At 37.7% G+C, this 19,199-nt stretch overlaps 2 protein-coding genes across 9 annotated transcripts in view; one reads left to right on the top strand and one right to left on the bottom strand.

Moving 5' to 3' along the window:
• The window catches only part of C2CD3 (C2 domain containing 3 centriole elongation regulator), a 160,935-nt gene extending 143,232 nt beyond the window's left edge, over positions 1–17,703 (bottom strand). For 5 of the 6 annotated variants that reach the window (XM_017532972.2, XM_017532971.2, XM_017532970.2 and 2 more), the window contains exons 1-3: positions 17,459–17,703; positions 14,793–15,062; positions 7,860–8,017 (exon numbers count right to left, since the gene is read on the bottom strand). In XM_017532972.2, the coding sequence (XP_017388461.1) occupies positions 7,860–8,017; positions 14,793–15,062; positions 17,459–17,513 (483 nt within the window). In that variant the 5' untranslated portion in view covers positions 17,514–17,703. Of the gene's footprint in view, positions 1–3,423; positions 3,446–7,859; positions 8,018–14,792; positions 15,063–17,458 lie in introns of those variants that run through there. The other variant, XM_037740122.1, reaches the window with a different exon arrangement.
• Positions 17,617–19,199, top strand: part of PPME1 (protein phosphatase methylesterase 1) — a 74,894-nt gene continuing 73,311 nt past the window's right edge. For all 3 annotated transcript variants that reach the window (XR_001826573.2, XM_017532977.2, XM_017532978.2), the window contains exon 1: positions 17,617–18,242. Coding sequence is in view for 2 of the 3 variants with exons in the window: in XM_017532977.2 (XP_017388466.1) it covers positions 18,142–18,242 (101 nt within the window). In the remaining variant the exon portion in view is untranslated. The remainder of the gene's footprint in view (positions 18,243–19,199) is intronic.

The following is a 19,199-nucleotide window of genomic DNA, read 5'->3' on the forward strand; positions in this document are numbered from 1 at the left end:
AAATCCAAATGACTAATCAAACACATACAGGAAAAACATTTGATAAGTTCAATACCCATGATAAAATCTCTCAGAAAATTTGGGAAAAGGATTCTTAAAATTTGGTACTTTTCTAATTGATAAAGGACAAATATGAAAAACCTATATCTAACATTACATTTAATAGTGAAAGATGCCAAACATGATGGCTCTCCTGTAATTCTAGTACTTTGAGAGGCTGAGGAAAGGGGATTGCTTGAGGCCAGGAGTTTGAGACCAGTCAGAAGGCTTAGTTACTCAGAGGGCTTAGGCAGGAGGACTGCTTGAGTCCAGGAGTTTGAAATTGCAATGAGCTATGATCATGCCAGACTGGGTGACAGCGACAGACTGTCTCTTAAAAACAAAACAAAACAAACAAACAAAAACAAGTGAAAGACCAAATGCTTTCCTACTAATAGAAAGAATGAGGAGAGAATATCTGGTCTCTAGTCAACATTATACTGGAAATCTTAGTAAGATAAGTGATAAGGCAAGATAACAGAAATAAAAGGCATAGAGTAGAAAAGAAGTAAAATTGTCTTTATCCACAGATGACATCATTGTCTACAGAGAAAATCCTCAAGAATCAACAAAGAGCATAAATAGTCTGGGATAAATCAAAATATATGCAAGCCTGCATGATGCTAACTATAAAAGATTATAGAAAAAATTAAAGAGCTAAACAAATGGAGAAATTTATCATGTTCATGGATTGGAAGACTCAATATTGCTAAGAACTTAATTCTCCCAATTTGATCTGTATGTTCTACAGTATCAACAAAATCCTAGCAGATATATTTTGTGGAAATTAATAAACTGATTCTAATATTTATAAGGAAATGCAAAAAACTTAAAATAGACAAAATTTTCAAAAATAAAATCAGAGGGCTCAAGAGTATCTGATTTCAAGGTTTACAATAAAGCTGTAGTCATACAGTGTAACTATCTTAAGGACAAAAATACTAATCTGCAACAAGGATTCCATTAAAAACAAAAAGAAATACAGATCAATGAAACAGAATGGAGTCCAGAAATAGACTCACACATACATAATCCATTGACTATATTCAAACAAAATTTAATGGGGTAGGAAAGGACACTCTTTTCAATAAATAGTGACAAAACAAGTAGATACAATTATAGAAAAAAATAAATCCTGACCTTATTTCACACTATAGGTATACCCAAAAATTAATCAGACATAAATTATACCTAAAAGTAAAAGCCAAAACTATAAAAATCTTAGGGGAAAACAGTGGAGAAAATCTTTGCAACCTTGGATTAGGGGAAGATTTCTTAGGTAGGCCTAAGTTTAAAAAAAACATAAACTATAAGAGGTTAAGATTGTCTAAACCTGATTTCATTAAAAGAAAAACTTCTGTTCTTCAAAAGACACAATCATGAAAATAAAGGAAGGAGAAAAGAAAACAGAGAGTATATATTCAGGGCAACTTGAATCTATGTTTCTGGGTTTCAGTCCTCAAGTTTGGCCCAAATAAAGTCTCTGCTTATTAAAAAATAAAAGAAAAAGAGATGCCAAAGGAAATAAATAAATACTTACAGCCCTAATATAAAAAACTCTCAAAACTAAAAAAGATAAGCTTATTTTTTAAAAAGCGTAAAAAACTTGAACAAACAATCCACAGAAAGATTAGGGGTTGATACATTTTCCTATGAACAGGACAGAGAGCTAATATTTGAGGCTTTGCATGCCATATGGTCTCATTACTCAACTTTGTCACTTAGCATAAAAGCCACATAGAACATATATAAATGAATGGGCAAGGCTGCATCCTAATAAAACTATTTACATATATAGGTGGTGAGCCAGATTTGGCTTGGGGATTGCAGTCTGTGAGCTCTTGAAGAAGATATAAGAATGAACAAAAAGCCCATGAAAAAATACTCAACATGTTAGTCATCAGGAAACACAAATAAAAATCTCAATTAGATATTAGTACATACTCATTAGACAGGCAAAAATTTAAAAGGTTGACTATACCAAGGGCTGATGAAATATAAACACCTTCAATTTTAAGAAGAGCTGTGGTTCCTTTTGGTTCCAGAGACCCGGCTTATAGCCAGCAAAAATGGTCTTGAACCACAGCACTCTAGACATATTTGCCATTTAGGAGTCCTGTTCCTGGCAGGTCTCCACAATCTCCAAGATAGTGGAATGAGAGAGGAAACACACCTTTAATTATAGCTTCTATTTCTTCACTGTAATCACTACTTATTTCTGTACTCCTCAGTCATTCAAAATTTGACAAAAGTCTCCACTGCTCTATTGAAAACAATTCTCCAACAAATCCTGACTGCAAATAAAAAATACACAAATATTATTGTATGAACTGACATTTAAATATGAACAAAAAGTGATAGCCATTATGGAAAATAGTCTGGCAGCTCCTTAAAAAGTTAAAAATAAAGTTACCATATGGCCCAATTCTACTTGTAGGCATATGCCCAAGAGAACCGAAAGCATATGTTCCCAAAAGAACTTATATGTGAATGTTAATAGCAACATTATTAATAATAGTCAAAAAGTCAAAACAATCCAAATGTCTGTCAACTTTAGAATGGGATATATCCATATTGTCAAGTATTATTCACCCACAAAAAGGAATGCAGTTCTGATACATGCTACAACGTGGATGAACCTTAGAAACATTATGTTAAATGTAAAAAGCCTATTGCAAAAGGCCACGTATATTATTCCATTTGTATGAAATGTCCAGAACAGGCAAATACATAGAGATAGAAAGTAGGTTAGTGGCTGTCAAGGGTTGGGGAAGAGGGAAACAAGGAGTGGATGTATTGGGTACAGTGTTTCTTTTTGGGGTAATAAAATGTTCCAGATTTAATAGTAGTGATGGTTGTAAAAACCACTGAATGGTACACTTTAAAAGGGTGAATTGGCCAGGTATGGTGGCTCACAGCTGTAATTCCAGCATTTTGGGAGGCTGACATGGGTGGATTGCTGGAGCTCAAGAGTTCCAGACCAGCCTGGACAGTGTAGCACAACCCTGTCTCTACAAAAAATACAGAAACTTAACTGGGGATGGTGGCTGTGCCTGTAGTCCCAACCACTAGGGAGGCTGAAGTAGGTGGATTGCTTGAGCCCAGGAAGTCAAGGCTGAGTGAGTCGAGATTGCATCATTGTACTCTAGCCTTGGCGATAGAGTAAGACACTGCCTTTAAAAAAAAAAAAAAAGTGAATTTTGTTTTTAATTATACTTAATTTTTTTTAAAAAAGAAACTAGGTGGAGCACACCTGTAGTCCCAGCTACTCAGGAGGCTGAGGCAATGGAACTGCTTGAGCCCAGGAGTTTGAATCTAGCCTGGGAAACAGTGAGATCCCTTCTCTTAAAAGGAAGAAAGAAAAAGAAAAACATAAAGCCTTACCTAGAGGCTGGGCATGGTGATTCACGCCTGTACTTCCAGTACTTTGGAAGGCCAAGGCAAGCAGATCACTTGAAGTCAAGAATTCAAAACCAGCCTGGTCAACAGGGTGAACTCCCCCGTCTCTACCAAAAAATACAAAAAGTAGCTGGGCATGGTGGTGTACACCTGTAGTCCCAGCTCCTCAGGAAGCTGAGGTAGGAGACCTGCTTGAATCCAGATGGCGGAGGCTGCAGTGAGCCAAGATAGTGTCATTGCACTACAGCTTGGGTGACAGGGCGAAACTCTGTCTCAAAAAAACCCCAAAGAAAACCCACCTTACCTAGAACCCTATACTCCTCCCAATTTCATTTTTCCTTGTTTTTCCCTAGTCATAGATCATATGCACATATGTTAATTTGAATTTTCCTTTGTCATCAACTCATAATCATTTTTCCAGCTGCTACACAATCATAACTATGCAATTTTATCTTCTATGGATAGAAAAGATTCCACAAATAGACAATAATTTTAATATTGTTGAATAAATTATTTTCATTTTCCCAATATTAAAAATGTATTTCCATTACTAGACTTAAGCATATAGCTTTCTTCTCTTTTTATAGTATTTACTTAAGGTAAATTCCCAGGGGTAGAATTACTGAGGTAAACAATATACAATAATTCATGTGGCTTTTGAAACATAATACCAAACTGTCTGGCAGTTCTGATGCAAATTTATATCATCAACAGAAAAGCATGACTAAACCAGATTCACTTCACCATTAAGTCATCAATATACAGTGTCACTATTTTAACATTTAATATATTATAAATGAGAATAGGATAAATACAATAAAGAAAATGTTAAGTTTTTTTCACTTAGATGGATCTATTTCTGGACTCTGTTCGACTGACAAAATTATATGCTTATGATTTTGTAATATTAATAAATTCTTACTTCTGGTAATGTTAGATGTTCTTTCCTTATCGTTTTTTGACTATTTTCTTATTTGCCTATTTAATTTTCTCTATAAATTTTAGAATACAATTGACAAGGTATAACCTCTCAGGAATTTCTAAGGGGTTTGAATATTCAGAATTTTCTAGAAAGTGCTCCCAATGAGTCTCCCACAGAAGAGGAACTCTTCTATGTTCTTTCCCAGCATCTCATGCATATCTATCACATAATTTGTATTACACAGGGTTCTGGAAAATTAAATAAAAGGGCCATCTCTTACCTCTGTATATCCTAAGTTAGTGGCATGTAACAGTGTATGAAAAAAGCGTAAGTTGATATCTTCAATAAATGGTGCTGGAAAACTGAATACCCACATGCAGGAGAATAAGACTAGACTCCTTTCATCATACACAAAAATAAGCTAAAAATGGACTAGACTATGTTTAAGATCTAGGACTATAAAGTGACTAGAAGAAAACATAGGGGAAATGCTTCATGACGTCGATCCAGGCAAGGTTTTTTTGGGTAAGACCTCAAAAGCACAAGCAACAAAGGCAAAAATAGACAAATAGGGAGTACATCAAACTAAAAAGCTATGCACAACAAAGGAAACAATCAACACAGCAAAGGGACAACCCACTGAGTGGCAGAAAATATTTGCAAACTTGGCATCTGATAAGAGTTAATATCCAGAATATATAAGAAACTCTAACAATTCAACAGCAACTTTTTTTTTTCTGATTAAATAATGAACAGATTTGAATAGACATTTCTCAAAAGAAGACATATAAATGGCCAATAATATGAAAAAAATGCTCAACATCACTATGATTAGGGAAAGGCAAATCAAAACAACAATGAGCTATCATCTCACTCCAGTTGGAATAGTTAATATCAAAAAAGACAAAAAAGTATCACATGATGGTGAGGATGTGGAGAAAGGGATACTCAGGCATTGTTGGTGGGAATGTAAATTAGCACAATCATTGTGATCAATAGTACAAAGGTTCCTCACAAAAGTTAAAAGTAGAACTACCATATGATCCAGCAATCTCACTACTTGTTATATAGTCATGCACTAGGTAACAATATTTCTGTCAACAACAGACCGCATATATGACAGTAGTCCCATAAGATTATAATAAGGCTGAAAAATTCCTATTGTATAGTGACACTGTAGTGTTGTAATGTGGTAGTCCAATGCATTACTCTATATTTGTGGCAATGCTGATGTAAACAAACCTGTACTATCAGCATAGCACCTACAATTATGTATGATACATAATACTTGATTATAAACAACAATGTTACTGATTTACAATTTACACTTTTTCTTTTTATTTTAGAGTGTAGTCTTCCTACTTATTGAAAGAAAGTTAACTGTACAACAGCCTCAGGCAGGTCCTCAGGAGTTATTCCAGAAGAAGGCACTGTTATAGGAGATGACAACTCCATGTCTGTTATTGACCCTAAGACTTTCTAGTTGGACAAGACATGGAGGTGGAAGACAGTGATAGTGATGATTCTGATCCTGTGTAGGGTTAGGTTAATGTACATGTTTGTGTCTAAGTTTTTAACGAAAATGTTTAAAGAGTTAAAAAAAATTGAAAATAGAAAAAAGCATACAGAATAGGGACATAAGGCCGGGCGTGGTGGCTCACGCCTGTAATCCAAGCACTTTGGAGGCCAAGGCGGGTGGATTACCTGAGGTTGGGAGTTCAAGAACAGAATAGGGATATAAAAAATATTTTTGCATACCTGTAAAATGTGTTTGTGTTTCAAGTGTTGTTACAAAAGAGTCAAGAAGTTAAAAAAAAAATTCAAAGTTTATAAAGTAAAAAAAGTTACAGTGAGCTAAAGTTAATTTATTATTAAAGAACAATATTGTTTTGCAAATTTGGTATAGTCTTCTAAGTGCACAGTGTTTATAAAGTCTACAGTAGTACATGGTAACGTCCTAGGCCTTCACATTCACTCACCACCCACTCACTGACTCACCCAGAGAAACTTCTAGTCGTGTAAGCGCTATCCATAACTACTCTATATAGGTATACCATCTGTTATCGTTTATACTGTTATTTTTATGTACTTTTTCTATGTTTAGATATGCTTAGACACACAAAGTCTTACCATTTTATTATAACTGCCTTCACTGTGTTATAACAGTATTCAGTTTAGTAACATACTGTATAGGTTTGTAGCCTGGGAGCAATAAACTATACCATAAGCCTAGGTGTGTAGTGGGCTATATCATTTAGGCTTGTGTCAGTACATTCTATTATGTTTGCCCAAGGATGAAATTGCCTGAGGACACATTTCTCAGAATATATCCTCATCATTAGTAATGCATGACGGTATATTCAAAGGAAATAAAATCACTATGTCAATGAGATACCTAAACTCTATCACAGCACTATTCACAATAGCCAAGATGTGGAATCAACCTAAGCATTCATCAACAAATGAATGGATTAAAAAAAATGTATACATATACAATGGAATACTATTTACAATAAAAAAGAATGAAATCGCTCATTTGTGACAACATGGAAGAACCTGGAGGACATTATGTTAAATTAAATAAGCCAGGCACAGAAGAACAAATATTATACTGTATGATCTCGCTTATGTAGGATCTAAAGAAAGTAGATCTCATAGAAGTAGAGTAGAATAGTGGTTAACAAAGACTAGGGAAGGTAAGCAGCGAGGCAGGATGGGGAGAGGTGGGTCAGTGGGTACTATGGTACAGTTAGGAGGAATAAATTCTGGTATTCTATTGCACTGTATTGGGTGAATACAGTTAGCAATAATGAATCGTACATTTCACAGTAGCCAGAAGAGAGGATTGTGAATTTTACCACCACAAAGAAATAACACGTTTGAGATGATGGATATGCTAATTACCCTGATTTGATCTTTATGCAATGTATACATGTATCTAAACATCACACTGTAATCAAAAATATGTGTATTATGTGTCAATTAGAAATAAAATTTACAAAGTAAGCTGAAGCAATAAATGAATACATCAAAGATACCACTTACATGAGTCAAATAAGCAATTACTATTCAGTACTATGTTAGGAGCTATAGGAAAAACAAAGAAAGCAGAAAACAAAGGCTTGCCTCTCAGGGAATCTAGAAATTAAAAGGAAGAGGAATTAAAGGGAACCTACTAATAAACAATTTTGGAAACTATGTGGAATCATAACTGAACATGATTATATAATTAATGCTTTTATGAATGTAATAAAGAGTACAAGAAGAATGAATGTAGTAGGAGGTGTGAAAAGACTCTTGGAACTTGACATGGCACTAAGAGGATTTGGATAAATGGGAAACAGAAGTAGGTCTACTGGGTAAAAATATGAGCAAAAAAATGAGGTGGAAATTAGCATGATATACGGTAGCCATATACCTACTCATTCTACAAACAGATTCAACTATCTCTGCCCAAAAAGTTTATTCTGTGCAGCAAATACTTAAAATATATTTTTACCTGGAGTTCTCCAAGTTTCTTAGATGTTGGTGACACAATAGTAAAAAATCCATTGATTTGATGGGTTGGAGAAAGCTGGGCTAGTCCATTGATCTGAACTCTACCAATTGGAAGATGGTCAAGTTTGGTGATTACTTCCAGCACCAGCACAGCCATATCTAATCAGAAACAATTACAACACAGATAGTTTTCATTTACTTTTATTTTCTTTTTTAAGAAGTGGGTAGAGGGGTATATGTTAAAAAGCTTTTTAACTTGAAAAAAATTATTTTATGTTTCATAACACATTGCATTGGTGAAAGTGAGAGAAATTAGGTACGTTAATAGGTTGCTAATAGGATGGCTAACCAGAAAACAATTCAGTAATAACTCAAAAAAGTAGAAAAGCACACATCCTTTTTCCACGAAATTCTACTATTCTACTTTTTTTCAAAGACAGGGTCTCACTCTGTCACCCAGGCTGGAGTGCACTCGCACAATCATAGGTCACTGCAGCCTCGAACTCCTGGATTCAAGTGATCCTCCTGACCTAACCTCATCAGTAGCTGAGATTAGAGACACACGCCACCACACTGGGGTAATTTTTTGATTTTTGTAGAGACAAGGTCTCATTGTGTTGCCCAGGCTGGTCTCAAACTCCTGGCCTCAAGTGATCCTCTGACCTTGGCCTCCCAAAGTGCTGGGATTACAAGCATGAGTCACCAAGCCTATCCTACTCCTTAATCTATATTCTCTATAAACTGTAAAGTGATCTATGTTTGTGAAGTGATCTACGTAACAGAATATTTAATAAAGTTTTTTTTTTTTAATAATGGCAAAATGGTGAAAAATAAAGTGATAAAAAGAATATAAGTAGTTCTAGCTATACTGATATGGACCAACATCCAAGATGAACTGCTAAGTAGAAAAAATAGTGCTGACTGTATATATGTAATCTGTGTAAATAAAAGGAATTATGCAAAGAAGCTTTTATTAGTATAGAATATATTTTATAAATAAATATATTCTCGTGTAAAGATACACAAGAGACTGGTAACCTTTCACACCTTTAAAATGTCTTACTATGTGCATGTATCTCCCAATAAAAAAACGTGATACAACTGATAGAAAATACAATTGATTTAAAAACTACAACAGAGATAGCAAAACTACCTGGAAAAAGTAATTTAACTTAAAAAATTATTTTAATTTCAGATAAACTAATACTTATCAGACCATTCTAGGGGTGGAGGAGTGTGAACCCAAGATCAAAAGAACAGTAAAGGTTTAGAGAAGAACAACAGAAACCTTACAGTGAGAAAAAATAAATCAACTGGACAAAAATATTTAACATATCAAGTATTTGATAAGAAAAATGCCCTTAAAAGGGTACTGTTAAATGTATTTACCAATAACTCAGGCTTTGGTTTTGATATACAGAGCAACAAATCTCAGTTTTCATTCTCATCATTTCCAGTTTTGATTGGACAAAGGACTGCCCATGCATAGCTGCAAGGGTTGGTCCCTGCCTCCCAGGAGTATCTAATTGCATACTCTTGGGTTATATCTGGAGCACTGAGCTACTGAGGGCACCTGAAACCAAGAGAAATGAAAATAAACTTCTCAACTATAGTCTTTAGTCACTTAGACTAATACCTTCATGCCCATAGGAGGAGAAATATAATGCATGCACAGGGAATCTAAGATCATTTCAGGACAGTTTAACTTCTGAATATTTTCTTAACCAAAGTGGAGAAAATGGTTTGTTTTCATTATTTGTTCAATACTGCAGTGAAAAGCATGCAGGAATTATAATTAGAAGACCTGTGATTATGTCCTGACTGCAATATTCACAAGCTATTTCTGTATAAGCTGTAGTTGTCTATAATGTAAGCTCATAATATTTGCATCAGTGTTGTGTGAGGAACTGGGGTTACTGCAAGCAGAACACTAGTATAGTGTCCTCCTACATGGTAGTTGCTGAATGGTTGTTAAATGACTTTAGGCAAATTACATGACTTATCATAGTCCCTGTGTAACTACTTGATATGGTTTGGCTGTGTCCCTGCCCAAATCTCATCTTGAATTGTAACTCCCATAATCCCCACATGTCATAGGAGGGACCAGGAGGAGATAACTGAATCATGAGGGCTGTTTCCCTCATACTGTTCTCATGATAGTGAGTTAGTTCTCATGAGGTCTGATGGGTTTATAAGAATCTTCCTGCTCTGCTGGGCACTCATTTTTCTCTCTCTTGCCGCCATGTGAAAGATGTGTTTGCTTCCCCTTCCACCATGATTGTAAGTTTCCTGTGGCCTCCCAGCCATGTGGAACTGTGAGTCAACTAAACCTCTTTCCTTTATAAATTACCCAGTCTCAGGTATGTCTTTATAGCACCGTGAGAATGGACTAATACACTATTCATGGGGGTTATCTGAAAGTCATATGAGCTAATAGACGTAAAAGTGCTTGGTAGATTATAAAGTGATATACAAATGTAGAATAAGAGAAATGGACTAATATTTATCCGTTGGCTATTTACTAATAGCCAGGCTCTTCCATGTTTCATTAATTCTCTTAACAACCCTATGATACAGGGATTTCTGTCTTCATTTGGGGATAAAAGAGGCTCTGCAAAGCCATGTACATTCCTAAGTTCACTCAGCTTTAAATTGAAAGAACTGGGCTAAAACTCAGTTCTATCCAATTATAAGTCCTCTGCACGTAATTATAAGTCCACTATACTATTCATCACTTCTAGGACAAAAAACTTAATGGACTTCTGATCTTTATACGTCTCTTGTTGTGGAATTAGAATCCCTATTGTCCAGCATTTATTCCAACCCCCAACTGTCTTTCACATGCCTATTAACTGAATCCTATCTGATTAAAGAGAGGCAAGTAGTAGAGCCACAATTTTCTCAGTTTCTACTCTAATCATTCCATGCTCCAAACATTTTCATAGCTGCTATTTTCTGCAACAGAACAAAAGGTAAAGGAAGAAAGATGTAAGAGTATGAGGCATATCTTAGAATCTTATAATCCTTCTATTTCCTAAGGTAGCATAACAGAAATAGTAACAATTTTGGAGTTAAGTGCCCCCTGAATTTAGGGTTGGTACCAGGGTAACCTTGGGTGGCCACTTTTAACTCTTTGAACCCCAAATTCATCACCCAGAAAATCAGGATAATATCCATCGCAAACGTACAGGGCCTCAGAGCAAGCTTTCTAGTGCTTTGCAGAGGCTTCATCTTATTTCTCCTACTGTATTTTTGCTTTCTGTAAACAAAAAGTTATAAAGATTTAACATGTAAAGATTTTCTCATTGATTAAAAAGAAATTTGTACTTAACATGATTTTGAAATTGCCTTAACTTCTGCCCAGAATAAGGTAAAACAGATATGAAGAAATTGGCCGGGCACGGTGGCTTGCCTGTAATCCCAGCACTTTGGGAGGCAAGGCAGGAGGATTGCTTGAGTACAGAAATTTGACACTGGCCTGGGCAACACAGTGAGACCTCATCTCCACAAAAATTACAAAAATTAGCTAGGTGTGGTGGCAGGCGCTTATATACCCAGCTACTCAAGAGGTTGAGGTAGGAAGACTGCTTGAACCCAGGAGGTTGAGGCTACAGTGAACTGTGTTTGCATGACTGTACTCCAGCCCGGCTGACAGAGAGACCTTGTCTCAAAAATAAAATACGAAGAAATAAATAAAATATAACTATCTTACCTACTTCCGAGTCATTTTAAACATCAAATAAGATGATAGACTTGAAAGTATTTCAAAAACTGTAAAATGCAATACATTTCCCCTTCTTTTTTATGTTATTTTTATCTGAGGAACTCATATAATCTTTCTTACTACCTCGCTCCAGCCTAGGAAAAAAAGCAACTCCCTCTCATTTCAAGTTAATTCTGTCACAGTCTATATATTTTACCCATTTGTAAATCTCTTCATAAAATAGTGACTTCTCCTTTTCTGACTGATACAGTATCCTAATTATGAGGTTATTTTGCTTGTCTTAATACCTTGAGTGTAATAAAAATGGCTTGAGAAAAAAATATTATGGTTCATGCTAACATGTGACAACATATTCATTAGTTTACTCTTTGCATTTTATATTCTTTGAAGTGAAATATGTACACAAAGAGTAAATAAAAGAATAATAATAACGTGAATATCTACCACACATCTTAAGAAATAGCATACTTTTGGCTGAGTGTGGTGGCTCACACCTGTAATCCCAGCACTTTGGGAAGCCGAGGCGGGCGGATCACGAGATCAGAAGACAAAGACCATCCTGGCCAACATGGTGAAACCCTGTCTCTACTAAAAATACAAAAATCAGCTGGGCGTTGCGGCATGCGCCTGTAGTCCCAGCTACTTGGGAGGCTGAGGCAAGAAATTCAAGCTGAGGCTTGAAACAGGGAGTCAGAGGTGGCAGTGAGCCAAGAGCATGCAACTGCGCCACTGCACTCCAGCCTGGTAACGGAGTGAGGTTCTGCCTCAAAAAAAAAAAAAAAAAGAAGAAAGAAACAGCATTCTTTTTCCAAGTTTTCAATTAGAGCACACACTTTGTGAATATTTGATGTCTTATCTCTTTATTTTCTGTTTCCTGTTTTTTTTTTTTTTTTAAACAGGGTATCACTCCGTCACCCAGGCTGGAGTGCAGTGGCACGAACATGGCTCACTGCAGCCTCAACTTCCTGGGCTCAAGTGATTGCTCTCACCTCAACCTCCCAAGTAGCTGGGACTACAGGTGTGTACCACCATGCCCAGCTAATTAAAAACATTTCTTCTTGTAGAAACAGGGTCTTGCTATGCATGTGGAATCTAGGTTTTTTTTTGTAGAAACGGGGTTTTGCCTAGGCCGGTCTTGAACTCTGGGCCTCAGGTGACCTTCCTGCCTCAGCCTCCAAAGTGTTGGGATTTCAGGCATGAGGAACCACCACATTCAGCCTCTTATCTCTTCATTTTCTAAAAAAACACATCATGTCTACATTTGGATTGTCACTTATAAGGTTCACCTCATGTGTCTACTATTGAGATTCTACCTTTTCTATCGGCTTCTTTCTTAACTAGAATAATGAAATTTGGGTGCTGACACATTTGATGTTTAACTCTTTCAATTTTTGTTGGGAAAATTAAGGCCAAGAGGATGAAATGGCTTGCTCAAAGTCAAGCAGCAAGAGCGTAGAGTAGAAGCAGAATGCTGGCTTCCTAATAACATAAGATTAACCCTTATTAACTTCCTAGAATATTTATATACTGTCTGGCACTGCTCACTACTGTACCATGTATGTCAGTTTTGTTTTCAACTAATCCTTAAGTTCCTTTTGGGCAGGGACTACATCTTAAATCTCTGTACATACTGCCTAAGTCTTAATATTTTTATAAGACTTACACCTACAATGTGTCAGCTACTAGACCAATCATTTTACAAACATTTTTTTCATTTAGCATTCACAGTGATTCCTGACAGATAAGTGCTATTTTTCCTATTTAAGTAACAGGAAACTGAGGCCTCAAGATGCTAAGGAATCTCTCAGCATCATCAATCCAGTCCTGAAGCCAGAGTTCAAACTCTAGACTGTCTAGACTTCAACCCATTCAACTGGGTTGCTTCTTTGTAAAAATACCTGGAAAATGGAAGGGCAACTATATGATCCCATTTTACAGATGGGCAAACAGGAATCAGAAATGGGAAGAGACCTTCCCAAAATCACACAGTTGGTAACACCAACCTAAATGTTCAGATGCTAAGTCCAATGCATTAGTATACCATAAGATGTTCAAATAAAAGTCTGACCTGTTGATTATCATGTAAATAAATAAATGCCTTCTCTCTTATTGAATTTCTAATCAATCCTCATTTGTTACATTATATAAAAATACTACCTGAGGATTTAAGTTTTAAGTTTACAGTACCAAGATTATTTATGGTATCTTTTAATCACAGTTACTGCTTTTAACCTACTATTAATAACTAAACTTGTTTGTGAAGTTAGAGTTAGGTATCATTCTGATTGATTTTTGTAAACCCCATGCTGCCTAAAACAATGTCTAGCATATGCTAAGTGTTCAATATATGTTTTTTGAATGACTGAATAACAGCATTTGTTCTTCACATGTTCATGTTTCAAAATTTTTTCTTGAGAGAATGTAAGCTACTTAAGGATGAGTTAATCTTTAACTTGCCCCTGGCTCTCCAATGTTCTGAGCTCAACCCTATTTATATAATAAATGCTTGGTTTTTATTGACTTGAACTGGACTAATTTGATAAAGAACTCCATCATCCAAAATGTATTTATGTGAAACCTTGACCTGAATAAAGAAATAACATAGTACACTTAGAATACTTTCCTTGTACAAAAATGAAGACATCTTCGCTTCTGGTCCCCTACAGAGAGATGCTTTCCATCTCTGAACATCTGTAATACTAACTCACTAAACCACTCATTTGGCATTTAGCATGTATTATCTTGTACTATTGATAAATTTTACATCTATATCCTCTTTCCTTGAGTATAATGTAAGCCCCAGAGTTGAGACTACAGTTACTACCTAAAAAAACATGGTGTAGTAAAAAGAGCATGAGTTTTGGTGACAGACAGAAGTGGGTTCAAACCCTAATTCAGCCACTTATTAACTTTGTGACCTTAGAAAGTATTGATTTCATCTCTCTAAACTTGTTTCCTTGTCTATAAAATAGAGAAAATACCCATCTTTCAGGGTTATTGTAAAGATTAGAAGTAATACATTTCAAAACTGCTGGCACATAGTAACACTCAATAAATTTATAAAGAAAAATCTCTATTATAAAAACTTTTTGACTCTTCAGTAATTAATAATGCCCATATATATTAGGTACACAACAACACTTATTGCTGACAATATAACCACATGCTTTATATTAGGTCTGCAGGTGCAATGATAAAACAATAACATACCTGTTAGGTACGAGGTAAACTGTTTTGGACCACAACGAATAGCATAACGTGTAGTTGTTCTCACAACTTTTGGTTCAGTCTGCAACGCATCCCTGGGACAAAAGAGGGTTCCATCTGATGTTTCTCCCCACCACCTCACTCGGACAAGTACACAAGTGGGAGGCTTTGCAATCTTCCATATGACTTTATTAACAGTAAGTTTTAGAAAGCAGCGTAGCTGGCCTTCAACCAGAGGGGGCAGGCTTGTAGATGGAGAAATGTCACTCAAACCTATAGAAGAATCCAAGAAACCTGAGTCAAAATTTAGACTAAATATAGAAAATATATAATATGCTTTTTGAATGAAAATAAACAAAACACTTTAGTCTTTAATTCAGTAATTTATCATCATTTGGAAAGAAGGTTTATCCTACCTATTATTTTAATACATGAGAAGTAACTATCAAATCAGATCACAGAATAACCTACCTGGTAATGTAAGCTACCCTGATAACTAATTAGTATTTAAGATTTGATTTGAGTTACTATCCGAAAAATAAAAATATCACAAGTAGTTGAAGTTTTTCTAAGTTTGGTTGAGATTTTTCTAAGTACAGTTGTTTTAATTATTGCAACACCTACAGTTTTTAAGATATGTTATCTTTATCTAACTCTCTTTTTTTTAAAAAAAATCACTTACTACAAAACAGCAACAACTCCCTTCACACAATTCACAAACGATTTAGTCTGTATCATACAACTCAGCATTTCAATGAAGAACATCTTAAATTGTCTGTATCTTTTCTGTCCTCCCAAGATCACACAGTCAGTGAGGACACAGACTATCCAGAGTCTACCAATATTTTTAACACAGTGCTGGGTTCATATATTTATTGGCTTTAGTATTTTTTGGATTTCAGAAAGACATTGAAGTGTAAACAAAGCGATTAATCTTGACTTTCTATAAAATGTTCTTTTAAAGGCCAGGCGCGGTGGCTCAAGCCTGTAATCCCAGCACTTTGGGAGGCCGAGGCGGGTGGATCACGAGGTCAAGAGATCGAGACCATCCTGGTCAACATGGTGAAACCCCGTCTCTACCAAAAATACAAAAAATTAGCTGGGCATGGTGGTGCGTGCCTGTAATCCCAGCTACTCAGGAGGCTGAGGCAGGAGAATTGCCTGAACCCAGGAGGCGGAGATTGTGGTGAGCCGAGATCGCGCCATTGCACTCCAGCCTGGGTAACAGGAGTGAAACTCCGTCTCAAAAAAAAAAAAAAAAAAAAAAATGTTCTTTTAATAACCCTGATTGTCTTCCATTCACAGTACCTTTTCATGAAGACTTAGAGATTTAAGAAACCATTCTTATATTGTGTACATCTTTTTTTCCTTTGACTTTTCTTTGAGGAGTGGTTATGTTTCACAGGAAGAAAATATACGGAATGTATCAGATCAGGAATTTATACAACTAATTACTTAGACTTCTAATGCAAACACCCCCTCTGCCCTCCATAGTGGAGAAAAGACCCACCATAATCCTTATGGATAATTTGAACTTTAAAATTATACACAGTTGTGTATATATTTCTGCATATGTAAATGGTATAGAAAAAAGTACATTCTATCTATACCGTGTAATATTATTTCTACTTTGACTTTCCGCCTATCAACCAAACTTGCTTGACTGGTTTGACATAGGGAGCACTAGCATACTTCAGTCTCAGAATCTCCTATCGTTCGCGGCAAGAAAGTCACTACCTTAAAAGTGCCTTAGTAATCTTTAAATAGCTTGGATAACAGTAATTCCCAGATTGTAGCCTCAGTCCTCAACCCAATGGCCTAAAGTCCTATCACTGTTCCCAGTATTCTTTTCTCACTAAACCGCCTACAATGCAAAAAGGCAGGGTCACCCCATGTCCTTTTTTCCTTCAAGGCAGCCTTGTAGAGCTTCAATGTCCAGTTTCCTGATCTACTCTGGGTTTCTAGGGTGACTTGTTTTCACTGCAGTTAATATCCCCTACTCAGTGAGCTTGTGTCTTTTTGAGCAGCTAACCTGATGAGCGCTCTCTGCTGCACACTCTTTCACAATCTCAGGTCCTTCAGGAGATCCTCATTCCCTTACCCCGACTCCAATCCTATCACACCTGTCTTTCCTTTCTTCCCTCCTCTATACTCCACAATTATTTTCTCAAACTCCTGCTCATAGCCCTTCACGCTTCATTCATTCAACTAACATTTACTGAGTCCTGCTTTGTACTAGTCCTTGGTCATTCAGTAATGTAGCAGCCGTGAACCTTGCCCACAATCACACAAGCAATGACACAAACCCTTTGCCAATTTATGTTTCTTCCTGTCCCTGTGGACCTCTAAAACTACATACACACACACACACACATTTAACTTCGTTATCAAAACCACTCCTACTGTTTATTCTTCTCCTTTACAGTCATCCTACCGGTAACCTTCAACGCACCGCATTTACCACCACTCTGCGGCCCCTACCCCAGCCCCTAATTCCTTTCCATTCTCTGGAGGGCCAATTGCCCTTCCTTTTAACCTTCTGGTTCCCTGGCTATTTCTCCTCTTCCGTCCCTTATCTTGTTTAGCCAGATGGGGTGGGGGTCTCCCTAAAATTCCTTACATCCTGCTCCCCTATTACGCTTTCCTCAATCTTTGATCGCTCAGATTACCTCTTTTCTTGCGCCTACGGCTGCCCCCAGGCCCTTGGCCTTTTCGTTGTTTCATGTTGAGCCCGAGCTCTTCTTTACAAGCTCAACTCCGTCTCCAGCACCTAAGCAATATCCTCCCGCCATCCCTCCCCACTGCGCCTGCGTTCCCCGGCAACCGGCGCCGCTGTGCAGCCTGGGAGGCAGAAAGAAGCGGCTCTTCCTCTAACAGACTCCGGACAACTGTGCAAAGAGAAGGCGCCAAGACGTCTTCCCTACAATAGGCTACAATACCCAGGATGCTTTGCTACACTACCTCTGCGGGGTTGGCTGGCGGTGCCTCTAGCTGCGCAAGCGCATAGGAATACGCCCTTCGAGGACTCCATTGCCCAGGGTGCATTGCCCTGAAGAGCGCTCCTCTTTCCGGTGAAAGTCGTCGGGTTCCCGGCTGGGAGACTGCGAAGTTCTCAGACTCAGTTACCCAGCTTCCTTTGTGGGAGGGCTGTTGCGCACTTCCGGTGGAAGCGCTGAAGCGAGTGGGTGGAGTTTACGGAGCCGGTGGGCGGTGGGCGGTGCTACAGGTATCTGGGTGCTGTCCAAAGGCGACAGGACGTTGTTAGGGGAGCGAGCCGTGACCGGTTGGGCCACACTCAACGTGGGACTAAGCTTCGCCTACTGTTTGACTACGTGCGTGCAGCCTCCCCTTAATGTCGGCCCTCGAAAAGAGCATGCACCTCGGCCGCCTTCCCTCTCGCCCACCTCTACCCGGCAGCGGGGGCAGTCAGAGCGGAGCCAAGATGCGAATGGGGTACGTGACCCATACCCCTTCTCCCTAGGGGCCAGGCCCCAACCATTGGAGATGGTGTCTCTGGGCGTCCAGAGAGGCACGGGAAAGGAGTCTACGGATAGGAGAAAATGTTGGCGGCGGCCTGGAGACATTTAGATGGAGTAGAAGGCAGATTGGGGGACTAGGGGAGGCGCCAAGTCAATGGAAATTGAAGGAAAAATAACGTTGTTGACGGTAGGAAGGAATGAGGCAAAATTGGGGAAGCTGAGAGTAACATAAGGGATCTGAGAATCACCTCCAGAAAATATAGAAGAGGGAGTAGAACGGTGACAAAGGTGGAGGGAAGTGGGGAATGACAGAGAAAAGTTGAGGGGAATTGGGGCAACAACTAAGAAAAGGTTTGGGAGGAGTAGATATTATCACACTTCTAATATCTATACTGTGAGAACTAGATATTAGAAAAGCTGAGGGGAGTAGAGAACACCTGTGACAGGGTTGGAGAAGGAAAGAGGAGAACTAGGAAGCAGACGATTCTAGAGAATTCCCAGAGGTGTAAAGGCAGATTCAGGGAATGAGAGGTGAGATTAGGTCTCTTAAGGGAGAATGAGAAAGTTTGGGGAGAAGGCCTAAGGTAAAGTGGAGAACATAGCCACGAAGATCGTTTAGGTAATAGGAATGTGCTGAGAAACTGGACAGGATACAGGAGAGAGAGAAGAAGGAGAGGACTGAAGAATTTAGAAAGTGACCATAGGCTCTAAAGATTGAGAAATGACTATAAATACGGTTTGTTGAATGGAAGTGCTGCAGTTGTAAGGTATGGGAAGCTTAAAGAGGAATATTCGGGCAATCAATTTTTGCTGGGCCAATAGATCGGAGGGAAGTGATGTACTGGCCTAAGACTTTGAATTAGTGAAGCTTTGGGAGTAACCACTTAAAATGTTTTGGGGGAAATAGTTTGCTGGAAAGGGAAGATAGCTG

This window comes from Cebus imitator, unplaced genomic scaffold (assembly GCF_001604975.1).
Source record: "Cebus imitator isolate Cc_AM_T3 unplaced genomic scaffold, Cebus_imitator-1.0 Scaffold79, whole genome shotgun sequence".
NCBI classification, from domain to species: Eukaryota; Metazoa; Chordata; class Mammalia; order Primates; family Cebidae; genus Cebus; species Cebus imitator.